Below are 14146 nucleotides of genomic sequence, written 5' to 3' on the forward strand. Positions count from 1 at the left end.
GGGCGGTGCTGTCCGTGAAGGTGACGGGGCCGGCGGCAAAATGGCGGGCGCGGCGGGGCTGGGCCGGCGGCGCGCGGCGGTGGCCGGGCTGCTGAGGGTGAGGCGCGGGGCGGCGGGAGGGGAGGGGAGGCGGGGGGGCGCTGCGCGGCTCCGTCCTGTCACAGCCCCAGCACCGCTGTGTGGCCCCGGGGGCTCAGCCAAGGTCATGGCTGTGCCTGAGGAGGAGGAGGAGAAGGAGGAGAAATAGAAGGAGGAGGAGAAAAAGGGAGGAGGAGGAGGAGGAGGAGGAGGAGGAGGAGGAGGAGGGAGGGAGGGAGGGAGGGGGTAGGTAGGGGCAGGGGGAGGCAGCCGGGTGTGGCCGCGCTGTGAGGGGCGCTGTGAGGAGCTGTGAGGCAGCTCCCCGCCACCCGGGAAGTCTGGTTTTGTTATTCTTATTATTATTTTAAATAACGAGCCTTTTGTTGGCACGGAGTATGGCCGCGGCTGGCAGGAGGCGGCTGCAGCGCTGTCTCCTTCCCTTGCAGTGCGCCGCAAAGGCGGGGGCCGGGCGGGATCTGGTGAGCGCCGGGATCCAGTGCGGGGCCGTGCAGGGGGGATCCTGCCAGCACACGCGGTGATCTGGTGGGGGGGTCCAGGAGGGATCGTGGGAGCACGGGTGAACGTGGTGCTGTGAGGGGTTTGGTGCCAGCGAAGCCTTCACAGCCCGTGCTGGAGCCCGCTGCGGATGGAGGGCGCTTTGGGAGGAATTTTGTTCAAAATTCTGTATTGGAAACCCCAGCCTGAGCTGGGAGGGGGGAAAATAATGTAAAAACAATTGGAGAAAGGGCTTTTGTTAGTTGGAGCTTGTCAGGTGGAGAGAGAAACAGGCCGTGCTTTGAGCTGTCAGCGCAGTACAGCGGGCGTTGCTTGCTCGTGGATGGTGCCTCTGTGGTGTCTGGGGGTGGTTTTTACTTTTAATTAGCAGTCCTTCAGCTCTCATCCAGCGGTCAGAGTGCCTTCGGTGTGCTGGAATATCATCTGAGTAAATGGCTCGACCTCTTTGTGTTTTAAACGTCTGGTTTCGGCTGGAAGATGGCTCCCAGCATTTGCAGTAACACCTGCGGGTGTATCTCTGCCCATAGCACTGCTGCTCACATGGAGCTCCGTGCCCGTGGGTCATTATGTCCAGGTGTGGTTTCTGTCCTTTCCTTGGTTTCATTGGCATCTCTTGTAGCATTCTGAGCTTGTTATTCCCATTTTGCGCATGAAATGCCAATGAAGCGATGCTGTAGGTGTAAACTGCCACCATTTAAAAAGCAGTGAATTTAATGAAAGCAGTGGATGAACTGAAGTCCAGAGAAGCAGACGGACTGTTGCTGTATTGCTGTAGACAGACTAATGCTTCTCAAGATGGGTAGCTCCCTGGCTGTCGGACTGCTTGTAAGTGTACATAGCCAGGCACTGGGACGGGTTGCCCAGGGAGGTGGTGGAGTCACCGTCCCGGGGGGTGTTCAAGGAGAGGTTGGACGTGGTGCTTGGGGACATGGTTTGGTGGGTGACATTGGTGGTAGGTTGGTGGCTGGACCAGATGATCTTGGAGGTCTCTTCCAACCTTAATGAGTCTATAACAGATTTGCCAAAAATAAAATGCTTTTTGTTTTTGAAAGAGTATCTGATTATTTTTTCAGAAGATACTTTTATCATAGATGTTATGGTGAGACTTTGTATTAGACTACATATAAAAAAGGCATTTTTTTATTTTTGTATTTTATTAGTCTTTGCTTCTAAGAGTACTTTTTGGGGAAAAATACTTCTGTGGAAATGGTACTTTACTGAAATGTATTGGCTTTGTTCGTATGAAATTATGAGGTCTTTATTTTTCAGGCTTTGAAGTATACAAGCCGTGGCTATGCATCACAGCGTACTTTAAATGTAAGTATAAAGTACCATCTGAGCACAGTAAATCCCTGCTATATTTGCTTCTTAACCTCTGAAGTTCAGAAAGTTATCACAAGAAACCTGCATTGTTGACAGTGTGTCTCTTGCCCAAGTCACGTTACTGCAAAAATTGGAATAAAGGTCAAGTTTCCCAGTTTTTTTTTTTTGCTTTGCTGACTGTTAGTGTGGGACAGAACTGGTTAGAATTGCATCAGGTAACTTAAATTTAATGTAGCTTTCTACCATTTGTTGGAGAATACAGATGATGTCAATACAGATGATGCTCTTTGAAATAATTTGTATGCTATTCCCCCTCCTTTGCTGTTGTAATGTGAATGATTAATACATTAACAATTAACATTATTATCACTTAAGTCAATTGTGGCTCCAAAGAAGGAGATACAGAAACAGACCAAATATAACTTGTCCTTTTTTTTCTGGTTTAAATATTTTCTAGTGTTTTGTTTCTTTGCTTGTCCCTGAATAAAGAAGTCAAGGTGAGACCCTGTGAAGTTTGACCAAACTTCCATTTAAACCAGCACAGTTGGAGTTTTTGCTGATTCTTATCAGTAGCTGTCCAGGATAACCAGAGATCAGAAACGTGCATCTTTGTGGTGCCAGGTCATTGTGCTGCTCTCCCAGGGTTAGCAGGTAGTCACACTGATGTAACATCAAAGCCAAGAGGCAAAATAAAATAAATCTGTTTCAAGAGACTACAAAGCATGGATTGAATGTCGTACCATGTCTTAAACCAGTGTTTACACATAAGCAGATCTTTAATCTGATGGAGTTTTAGCAAAGCCTGGTAGGTTTCTTGCTCTTCCAAGGCCCAAGGTGGTACTTCACTAAGCGTGGGGTTAATGTTCATATAACTGCAGTGGAATCGGGAGGGAAGCTCCAGTTATGACAATACTGTCTGTGGGGTACAGACCCTGTCAGTACACTGCTGTTAAATCCCTGGCATTTGGTAGGACACCTTTGTGCATCAGTGCAGTGAGTTCACCAAAGGAGGATTGCAGTGAGGAGTTGACCAAATGGAGGTTGCTTAGGCAGGGTCACCTAGAGCGTGTTTCCCAGGACAATTTCCAGCTGGCTTCTGAGGATCCCCAAGGAGGAGACCCCACAGCCTCTCTGGGCAGCCTGTGCCAGGGCTCCGTCACCCGCCCAGCACAGCAGTGCTGCCTGGTGCTCAGAGGGAGCCTCCTGGGTGCCCGGCTGTGCCCATGGCCTCCTGTCCTGGCACTGGGCACCACTGAGCAGAGCCTGGCTCCGGCCTCTCTGCACCCTCCCGTCAGGGATTTAGGGACACGGATGAGATCCCCCTGAGCCTCCTCTTCTCCAGGCTGAGCAGCCCCAGCTCTCCCAGCCTCTGCTCACAGCAGAGATGCTCCAGCGCCTTCATCATCCTGGTGGCCCTGCACTGGGCTCTCTCCAGGTCCCTCTGGTACTGGGGAGCCCAGAACTGGACCCAGCACTCCAGGTGCGGCCCCACCAGTGCTGAATAAAGGGGATGAATCACTTCCCTTGACCTGCTGGCAACACTTTAGTTTATGCAGCCCAGGTTGTCCTCAGCCTTCTTAGCAGCAAGGGCACATTGTTGCCTCAAGTTCAAGCTGATGTCCCCCAGGATCCCCAGGCCCTTCTGTGCTGGGATGCATCACTCCTGAGCTGGGAGGAGGGGATCCTGGAATATTACCCAGCTCTCTTGGCCCCCTCTTCCCTCCAGGGCCCTGGGACTCTTTTGGGTATCGCCCACCCCAGGGCAGAGCTCAGTGCATTCCAGCTGTCCTCCCGTATAAAGGATAACCCCACACCTCAGCCTCCCATCCCGTGTCCCTTCACTGCAGTGCCCCAGCCATCAGAGCCACCCTGCCCCAACTCTGTCCTCCCACAACACTGTGGCCCTGCAGCTGTGCCCAGATCCACAGTTCCTTGTACATTTGTTATTCCTCGTGCTGCATGCATTCAGAAAGATAATTCTGGTGCTGTGAGCTACTTGCAGGATAAAAGGGAAGCTGTGACACGAATAAAGTGAACAAATTTAAAACGTTGATGTGTGTGTGCACGTGTAACGATGCTCTGACTTGTACTCTGTGCTTTTCCTCTTAGGAAGTGGTGATAGCGAGCGCTGCAAGGACGCCAATTGGCTCTTTCCAAGGATCTCTCTCATCACTGCCAGCCACCAAACTGGGATCCATTGCAATTAAAGGAGCAATTGACAGAGCTGGTAAATATAATTTATATTTTTTTTTTCATGAGAAAACATCAGACAGCTCTGAATGTTGTCAGTCTGGGTCTTTTGGTTTTAAGTTGCTTTTTAAACAGGTGGCTCTGGTGTCTTGTTTTGTTTCGTTTTTACTTCTAGCACTTTTATGTCTTTATCCACAAATGGTATTTAAATAAACCTGCTTCAGTCTGAATTAAATGCTGTTTCTAAGAGCAGAATATGATTTAGGAATATCTGTGCTAATCCAAATCCCACTGAACAAGCTAGTTGTCTGGCTGTAGTTCTGTGACACCCCTAAGCTACTTGCTGCTGAAACCAGGGCTCCGTCCTTGTCCTCTCCATTTCTTGACATGGGTACTCACACTTGTCTGACACCCCTGTGAGCCTTTTCATAGACTTTTAAATCAGGCAAAAAGTCACTTTGGAGAAGAGGAGGGTTAATTTTCTACAGATTTGGCTTCTTGAAATAGCAAATTACAAGAACTTTACACCAGGGCTGTTGCAAGAGAAGCAGTGGGAGAGCAGGCTCCTCCTGTCTTGTGGCAGCTGGCTGTTAGCTTGGCTTGCAGGTGTTATACCAACAAACCCATTTATTTGGACATAATTCTGGGAGGTAGAAAGCTTTGTGGGTCTGGGATCCCCAGTTCCTCACGTCCCATGAATGTGGGGTCCAGATCTGGAAGGCACCAGACCTGGAGTGCTTTCAGCACACAGGTTGGACGCGGCATGGGAAACTTTACTATGGGAAACTGTAATGGGAAGGCTCACAAAAGGGAATCACAACTTTTGTGAGAAGAATCTCAAATCAGGAGTTTTGTTTTATAGGTATCCCCGTGGAAGAAGTGAAAGAAGTGTACATGGGGAATGTCTTGCAGGCTGGGCAAGGACAAGCTCCGGCAAGACAAGCAGTCCTGGGCGCAGGTACGCAGTGTCCTGACGGGGCTCAAGGTGGTCTCACCTTTCTGCAGAGAGCTGCTGGCGAACTGGAGGGGTTGGAGCCCTCAGCTAAGGCGGGGTCTGGATCTGAGCCCAGCCCTTCAGCAAGACAGGCTGCACGTGCTGCTCTTCTTGTGGGGGGAAAGGCTCTGTGTTGTAGCCATGTAAGTGAGCTGAAAGTGCCAGTGCTCAGGAATCAGTTTTCGCATGACTACATTGACTACAGCACAAATTTCTTCTCCCTTTTGCTGTAGGGCTGGCTTTCCATGCCTTAGTATGGTTCTAAAAAAAAATGTATGGGTCCAGGCAGAACTGGGTGCTTCCTTGTGTCTGTCCCTGTACGTGTTTGAAAGAGAAGGAACCCCCCCTACCAGGGGCAAAGGGATGGATATAGCTCTTTTCTCTCCCCTGGCCAGTTTCCCCACCTCATCGCTGGCATGGAGGTGACGTGCTGGTAGCGGAGCTGTAGGACAGAGGCAGCCATGCAGGGCTTTGGAGCCCAGCTGCACGAATGCAAGGCTGTTGTCCTGAACACTCAGTAGCAGTAATAACAGCTCAGTAACTGTGGGTGACACCTAATAAATTTGGTCGTGTTCAGTACTGCATAGGTTGAGAGTTCCTGTACTGCTGGGATAATTTCTTGTAGGATTTAGCAGCTGGCAGCAGCTTGTTCGTGGCTTCTTAGTTGTGTGCTTCTTAGAGTCAGGGGTCAGGCTGTGAGGAGGAGGAATAGTGCTGTTCTCTGATCTGCTGCTGCCTGAATCCTCACTTGCTTCCTCTCATCACCTGAGTCTGTTGCCTGAAGGAGAGAAGTGACAGAAGTCTCCAAGGACAGTAATCAGGGGTGAAGGTGGGCAGGCCAAATAATGCCAGCTGGATACCCTGGGGTTACATAAAAACTAGTCCCATATGAAATCTTGTTGAAACACCAACACAGAGGTAGTCTGCCCTTAAATAATAGCTGTTTGTGTAACTTACTTGACTTAGGTCTGCCCATCTGCACTCCTACTACAACTGTCAATAAGGTCTGTGCTTCAGGAATGAAATCAATCATGATGGCAGCACAAAGCCTGATGTGTGGGAGTCAGGTATGTGAATTTTGGTGCTGTTTTATGGAAAAAACACACAACTGATGTTGTAGATCCCGTCCTGCTGATGGCTGGGGTCCTTGATTTGGGGCTGTGTTTTGACTTGCAATAATGGAGCTAATGAGCAAGGTTTTATTTAGGTCATGCAACCTTAATGTTATAGTTAGTCAAATATGTTTTGGTTTAAGTCAGGAAAAAAAAAAGGTTTTGTAGTTAGGGAACTGTCAGATTAATTTTTAGAGCTGAGCAAGTAGGGTAGATTTTGGTTTATGGTATTTACACTTCTTCCCTATTGTACCTCCCCTCCAAAATAAATAAATAAATAAAGGAGTTTCAAGCTTTCTGATATGAAAATTCAAGATTTTTTTCCCTAAATTTAGATTTTGTTGAAAGAGATTTCATCTTGCCTTTCAGATCCTTTTACCACATAAATGAATTAAATGTACATATTAAAACAATCTTGTTTCGAAGTACATTAAAGATGTTTCAGGCTTTTTATTGCTACCAGAGAAGCTGAAACTACTGTTGCTGAACAGCATTTTCATTGAAGAGCTTGTTGGAGGGGAATTACTCGTCTCTGCCAATTGTATTCTAAGATTTTCTGTATGAATAGGAAAAATTCTGTACTTGAATGGAAGGATGAGACAATGCACCATTTTCACCAAGCTGCTAAATGCTCGGCAGCAAAGAATAATACAGAAGTGTGAATTAGAAACAGTTTTGCTTTTAATTCTGAATCTAAAACATTTGGCAACATCCTTTCTCTAAAGTGCAGATACTGTGAGTTCAACATGTATTTTTGGCTTACAAAATAAATGGCTCATAAGTGAGAAATATACTTTCCTCTGTATACACTATCCCCCACGTGAAAATAGCATTTTTTAAGCTGGGCAGCTGCATGCTGCTTTGGGCTCGCTGTGCAGGGAGCGGCACTTCACCCAGTGCCTGCTGAACTCGGTGGAAGTCCTCCCACTGGACTTTGAATCGGGTCCAGCTGTGGAAACAGCCACGTTTTGGATTTAGTAACGTGCCTCCAGCAAGTTCACTGCAGTGGGCACGGATGTGGTTGGTTTGACAGCCGCAGGCCGTGTGCTCTGAAGGGAGCTGGGCTTGGAGCTGAGCTAGGCACTGCTCTGCCGCCAGCCCAAGCAAAAGCAGACCCGCTGCCCAGTTAGTGCTCTCAGAGCTATAAATAATGCCTTTTTTTTTGGGGGGGGGGTTGTTTTTCTTGGCTGCAGACTGCGAGGTATCTGTGGTGGGAACCAGGGATAGATCCCAGAGGCTTGAGTCAGCGCGCATTTAGCATTGTACAAACAACTGCTTTAACGCCAAGTCTTTCACGTGATGGAGTGAAGTGCACACGACTCCCGTTCCTCTGCTCTATTGCTGCTCCCGTACCTCAGCTGCCTTTCCCACTTCCCTGCCTTTCCATTTGTCTGCAGCCTCCTTTGTTTTCTTTATTACTCCATGCTGCTGTTCTGTATAGAGTTTATAATCTGTGCTGAACCAAACCATTATTTTTGTCTCAATTGTGAGACCTAATTATTACTCTTTTGATATAAAATATCTTTTCTAGTTATATTAACAGCAATACTGAATTTTCAAAGACTAATGCTACATTTTTTTGGTGTTTTTCTTGCAATTATTTGTATCTCAAAAGTGCCATTAATCACAGCTGAGAGTCTGTTCTTCACACGCTGAGGTGCCAGGGCTTTTACGGGTTGTAGCCTGATGGAGAGCAGATATGCGTATGGCCCTCATCGCTGTTTGTATTTGTTCTGTCTCAGTTCAGCTTGGAAAATAAACTGATTTATCAACACCCACAATGATTCAGCTTAATTCAAGTTCAGTGATCTTTATTTTTTAAAGTCACTTTTTTTTTTTTCTGGAATTTCAGATGAAAAAACCTGAAGTCATCTCTTTTTAGGTAGTGAGGTGTAACAATATTACGTAAAACTGCAGGTACTTCTAAACTTCTCTTGATTGATCTCTTAGATTCTGGCTGCTGCTTGTTCCATAGGGAGCTGCTAACGAAGAGCAAAAATGAGAAATTTAGAGGAGAAAGAAACTGTTTAAAGTAAAGCTTACAATCTGATCTTGGAAGCTTTTGGAGTAAAAGTGCAAGAGACCAACGTGGCTCTTGCAGCTTTCCAAAATTACATTCCAGGTAAAAGTCCAGCTGCTCTGTCAGCACAGATTAGCTCTCTTCAGCTGTTGTCCCTGCTGTTTGCCTTCAAAATGCATAAGTTTTTTTTTCCCTTTTTCTCTAAGACTCCTCAGAAATACAAAGTGTCCACTCTTAAGCTTTTCTTAGTATCTGTTCCCAGAAGAAGTCATGTAGAACACGCTGCATTATTAATAATTTGATTTGTGTTTTGTTTGAGCAGGACGTAATGGTTGCTGGTGGAATGGAGAGCATGTCTAACGTTCCCTATACGATGAGCAGAGGAGCAACACCGTACGGAGGAGTAAAGCTGGAAGATCTGATAGTAAAAGATGGACTCACAGATGTCTATAACCATATCCATATGGTAAATATTCCTGCAGAATTCTGAATTATCCACCATACACCTCATGCTGCTTTGAAGACGTTTATTATTAGGCTGCTTCATGTAGCAGACCTAGAAATGAGGAACATTGAGGGAGGAAAATGTTTTCCATTTCCAGGCTTCCTGCAGTAACTGTGATGGAGAGACTACACAGAAGGTCAAAACAGAGTAGAAAATTGTGTTAATGTTTATTTGTCTCTCACTGAAGCCTGAACAGCCTAGAACAGGGATTGAAAAAACCAACCACCCCACAATTTCTGCCACTGCTTTCTCTCTTGGTGTAGGAGAGAGCAGACGAGTTACTTGTGTTTGGGGGTAACCACTTCTTATGGCTTGGTGGGCTCTCATGTTTGCTTTCCCTCCCCCCATCTACATACCTCCTATCTTCTGTTAGAAGCTTGGAGTCAGCTGATGCACTTGGCTCATCGGCACGATAACTTACATCAGACAAACAGCTGCAAACTGGGGATGGGTGTGGAAAAAATCTGATGTGAAGATAGCGAAGAGCAAGCATCAGGAAAGAACATTTTGAAAGGAGAGGAACTATTTTCAGTGTACCAACATTTCTGAACCTTGCCTCTAATAATTCACAGTTGTAGGGTGTTATTTACTGCCAAGTTAGTGTTCTTGCTGCTATCCCTGAAAACATCTCATGAAGAATGTTCTGCAGTCTTTAGCTGTTCCATGTCCTTGGTACAGACCTCGCTGCTTTTGCTTTATTGGTTTTGCAGTAACGTGCATGCTGCTTAGGCTATTGGTTGAAAACCAGTCATGAATTTCAGCTAAAATGGTTTTTGACCATGAGGATTTTTTTCTATAGGAATGCAAACACTGACTTCGCTAGTTCCTGGTGGGCAGGGGGAAACCTCTGGGAGCTTGGTGTAATACACAAAGTTTTAATAGATTGGGACACTATTTCAGAAATGTTTGTTTTTATTATAGGAGCTGTAGGTTGCTTCGAGAATCTTAACGGTCTGTGAGAGAATATACAGGAAGGACCATCCGATGGCTTTAGGAACTCACCCGTGTCTGTGTTCTGGCAGTAGGCCACATTGCTGGTGCTGTGAACACTTCACGTGTGTAAACTGTGCAGAAGTGAACTTGCTTGCTTAAGGAACTGGGGAACTAGTACTAGAGGGTTTTGTGGTGATTCTCTGAGTTTTCTACAGAAATGAGAGGCAGAACAAAATCTCATTCAGAAGAAATCTTTCAGATTGACTGAATGAGTATCCTTTTTATTTATTTATTTTTAAATTTTGTTCCCAGGTATTGGGACAATGTTGATAACAAATAAGGATTACATAATTTTGATGGATTAATCTATATATGATTTGATTATTTCATTCTAATTATTTCATTCCAGTTATTAGACAAAAAGTATTCAGGCAGGTATTTGTTGACCCATTCCTGTAACCTTTGGAATAGACCAGCCAGCAGTGGCATGGAAATGCTAGGAAGATGATGCAAACACACTGCTCTGTGGCTGAGCAGCGTTCTTCAGTCTCTGAAGAAGTCTGCCTAAGCACTTTAAAACTTGCTTTACATGCAGTTCTTTAATTTACTCAAAAGCCTTGTAAGGAATGTTCCTTCCCAGCTGGATAATCTGGATCCAGAGAACAGGTGCTAAATCTGAAGTTCACACTTCAAAGGCAGAAGCTTCTGGTTGATCATGATTGTAGAAATGAACGCCAAATATTAGCCATGTTCAATTCTGAAAAACTGCTGTCTTTTTTATTTAAGTTTCTAGTTCACTTCTCCAGAAATACCAAACGTAACATGTCTGATTTTTCTCCAAGGGCAACTGTGCTGAGAATACTGCGAAGAAGTTCACCATTTCACGAGAGGAACAAGACACTTATGCCATAGGCTCTTACACAAGGAGCAAAACAGCCTGGGATTCGGGAATACTCAAAAATGAAATAGTTCCTGTCACTGTTTCAAAAAAAGGTATTATGGAAAGGTGTGATAAAATGAGTTGTTTCTTATTGAAAGCCGTAACGTCCGTATTTAGTACAAATGATGCTGCTTAAATATGCAGATCTCAGGACCGTACAAACCCCTACAAGTGTATCTATATCTGTACTTTTGCTTCAGAATAGCTAAGAGTTTTCTGCTATGCAGACTGTCTGGTGACCAGCAGTCAATCACCTGTAATGTGTTTTTATTTTACTTTTTTCTCTGTTACCATAATTTTTTTCCTATCTTGGATGACTATGTATTGAATTTAGCTAGAACAGCTTGATGACACGTACTAATTTCCCTGTAAATCACCTTAAAAATATGTTTTGTCCCTTTCATTCACCCATCAAGGAGTATAAATGGATTTGCTGTGAATAAATGGGATTGAGAAATATATATATTTTTCATTTTCAAACACTTTTGAGATGCATAAATTAGTTACATTTTTTCAACTAAAATGAATTCTTTAAATAAGGCAGCATTTAATTGAAGAATGTGTTAAAAATGGACTGTACTACAAAAATCTCAACTGAATTTGAATTTCAGGAAAGCCGGATACAGAAGTGACAGAAGATGAAGAATATAAACGTGTGGATTTTAGTAAAGTTCCAAAGCTGAAAGCTGTTTTCCAAAAAGAGAATGGTAAATATTGTTAAATCAACTGCTTAATTGTTTACCAGGTACACAGATTCTTTGTTAGAGTGAAGGGTACTGCTCACAAGAGCTCAATTGCACTGACAGTGAGCTATTAACTTTTAAATGCCTGCGAAGGAAATATCCTACCAAGAAATTCAAACCTTGTTTTCACACCAGTATAAGCTGGCCTGAGTGAAAAGAGGTGGTCCAAGAGCCTGTAGAACAGTGAGAACCTGAAGTTGGTGTTCACTCACAGCCACGTCCGAACTGGAATCCTGCATTAATGCTGGCAGTGCTGCTGGCGTGGAAGGCATGACGTGAACTGCCATTTAGATAAACCCGATGACTATATGGGGCTGTATTTGTTCAATCAAACTCATATGGAAAAACAAAACCAAGACTAACGAAAAATTGGTAGTTAACTCAGTGCAGTAGCTATTACCAAGGGCCTGGGCGATGTACCTGGGCTGTGCCATTTTCCCCTGTGTTTAAACAACATGTTACCTTTTCTAGGAACGGTTACAGCTGCTAACGCCAGCACTCTGAATGACGGAGCAGCTGCCCTGGTTCTGATGACTACAGAGGCAGCCAAGAGACTGAAAGTTAAACCTCTGGCACGGATAGTTGGTGAGTTTTTTCTTATCTTTTGACTACAGCACTGGAAAATATCCTTCTAGCATATTTATACTTTGACTGAGAATCCTGTTTGTCCTGTCACAGGACAGAAAAGATGAGGCCTCAGGCATATGGCTCTATCTTCTTAATACAGTCCTTGATATCTTAAGTGTCATACCAGCAAGCTGTTAGTCATAAACAGTTTACTATGTGGAATAACATCAAACATCTGCAAAAAAATGTTACTAAGCAACTCATTTGAGACATTACACTTCAGGTATATCTATTTTCAGGGACCATCATATTCAGAATTCTGCCTTGACTGGGATTGCTGTTTGCACAAATGAAAATTGTATATGCTAAAAATAAAAGGTGTTTAAACATCTTTTTTGACTTTTTTTTTGTGTACAGCTTTTGCAGATGCTGCTGTCGATCCTATTGACTTTCCTATTGCACCTGCATATGCTGTTCCAAAGGTAGGAATCAAACTGCTCATTTTCTGAAAGACAGCAAAATTCCTCAGTGCTGGATGGTTGGTTGAAACCTTGGTGTATCTTCCTGCAATTACCACTGAAATTATGATTTCTTCATAAATACAAACTACAGGTGTTTTTCAGAGGATCAAGGATGTACATCTTTAAAGTCACAAACTTAGAATTTATCTTGGAAAAGAATATTGCTTTCTACTGCTTTCACCAACTTTGGCCTTGTTTACACTTCTGCAATTAAGCAGCTGGTGTGGCTAAAAGGCAAAATAAATATGGTTATACAGGTATAGACTAGTTCAGAACAAAACTATTGGCAGCTGTATGGCAGTACTGTCTGACTTTAAATGTACTTCGTGTATCAGTGGTCTTTGTATAAATGTGAGGAAAACATGTTCCTGCCATAGAATACTCTCCATTTCTTCCTTTGCAAAAACTAAACTTGTGCTCCAGTACCTCATTTTTGCTTTTTTCCATCTGAAAATAGACCTAATTAGTTCTGTAAAGTACTTTTAGCTTCCTATGTTTTTCACATAAATAATTATTCTGATAAATATTTCTAGATTCTAAGCGAGACAGGCCTGAAAAAAGAAGACATTGCAATGTGGGAAATCAATGAAGCCTTCAGTGTCGTGGTGCTGGCCAACATCAAAATGCTGGGCATCGATCCACAAAAAGTAAACATTAATGGAGGTGCTGTCTCTCTCGGGCATCCAATAGGGTATGTAAAAGAAGCATTGGTTTTTGTTTTGCATTGTTTTTTATTCTTCATGGAGGCACTGCCTTCTACATGTTGCTAACATACTCGATTTTATTCTCAAATTTAATGCAAGTAGGAAGAGCCATAAGAAATTTAACAGCAAGTGCATGTGTACTTGCATTAATACAGGTGTTAGATGTCAGGGTACTTTGAAAAGAGTATGATCACAGTTTTGTTTTCACAAGTAGCTACCACCTTTTATAAAAGCTTGCTTGTTACCACAGCTATCCAGGTTTACGAAGCTTTGAAAAAAATCACTGCTAACATGAGAAAATAAACAGTAATACTTAATCAACCAGTTAAGCTAGTAAAATGTACAGATAAAGTTATGAAAATAGCCTAAGGACTTTTAAGTACAGGGACTTGAATTTCCTTGTATCAGCAAAGTGAAATTCCTAGTCTTGTCCCAAGTATTCCCTGCAGGGAAGCCAAACGTTGTCCATCACCTAATGCAGCAGATGGGGAAAGCCTGAGGGATGTCCGTGGGGCTTTTGTGTGCTCTGAAGTTCCTTCACCTGCCTGAATTCCCTGCTGTGTTCTCCAGGAGCTGTAATTTACTCAGGACTCAAGTATATCTCATTAGGCCTCCTTAAGGGTGGTGAGGCTGCAAGCTCCAGGGCTGTGAGGACAAATCCATGTCAGATCTGCTCGCTACACGTAGGTGAGAAGGAGCCACGCTGTACAGCTGGAAGCAGTTGGAGTACTTCGTGGTTCAGAAGTTTGCCTTCACTAGATCTTTGCCAGCATAATCTGTAAAGATATGCTGATGTCTCCTGTAGAATAGCAGCTTCCTCTGATAAGGGAATAGGAATTTTTGTCTTAAAACACAATTTCTACAGCCTGATGACAGCATTTAAATGTCTTAACTTGGTGTGAGCTGGATGACTGTACTGTACTGCATTATAGCAAGTTGTAACCAAAGAAACTGAAATGAATCATTAGTTTTTGTTTTTTTTTTTTTGTAGTAGAGACTT

General features: G+C 44.0%; 1 protein-coding gene across 2 annotated transcripts in view; it reads left to right on the forward strand.

Moving 5' to 3' along the window:
- Positions 1 to 14146, forward strand: part of ACAT1 (acetyl-CoA acetyltransferase 1) — a 14816-nt gene continuing 670 nt past the window's right edge. Inside the window, exons 1-11 of one of the 2 annotated variants that reach the window (XM_084505502.1) lie at positions 1 to 97; positions 1864 to 1911; positions 4027 to 4144; positions 4970 to 5065; positions 6068 to 6168; positions 8556 to 8699; positions 10514 to 10664; positions 11223 to 11318; positions 11826 to 11939; positions 12339 to 12403; positions 12976 to 13133. In XM_084505502.1, coding sequence (XP_084361628.1) covers positions 41 to 97; positions 1864 to 1911; positions 4027 to 4144; positions 4970 to 5065; positions 6068 to 6168; positions 8556 to 8699; positions 10514 to 10664; positions 11223 to 11318; positions 11826 to 11939; positions 12339 to 12403; positions 12976 to 13133 — 1148 coding nt within the window. In that variant the 5' untranslated portion in view covers positions 1 to 40. Of the gene's footprint in view, positions 98 to 309; positions 558 to 1863; positions 1912 to 4026; positions 4145 to 4969; positions 5066 to 6067; positions 6169 to 8555; positions 8700 to 10513; positions 10665 to 11222; positions 11319 to 11825; positions 11940 to 12338; positions 12404 to 12975; positions 13134 to 14146 lie in introns of those variants that run through there. The other variant, XM_084505501.1, reaches the window with a different exon arrangement.

Source organism: Aythya ferina (genome assembly GCF_964211825.1).
Source record: "Aythya ferina genome assembly, chromosome: 1".
NCBI lineage: Eukaryota > Metazoa > Chordata > Aves > Anseriformes > Anatidae > Aythya > Aythya ferina.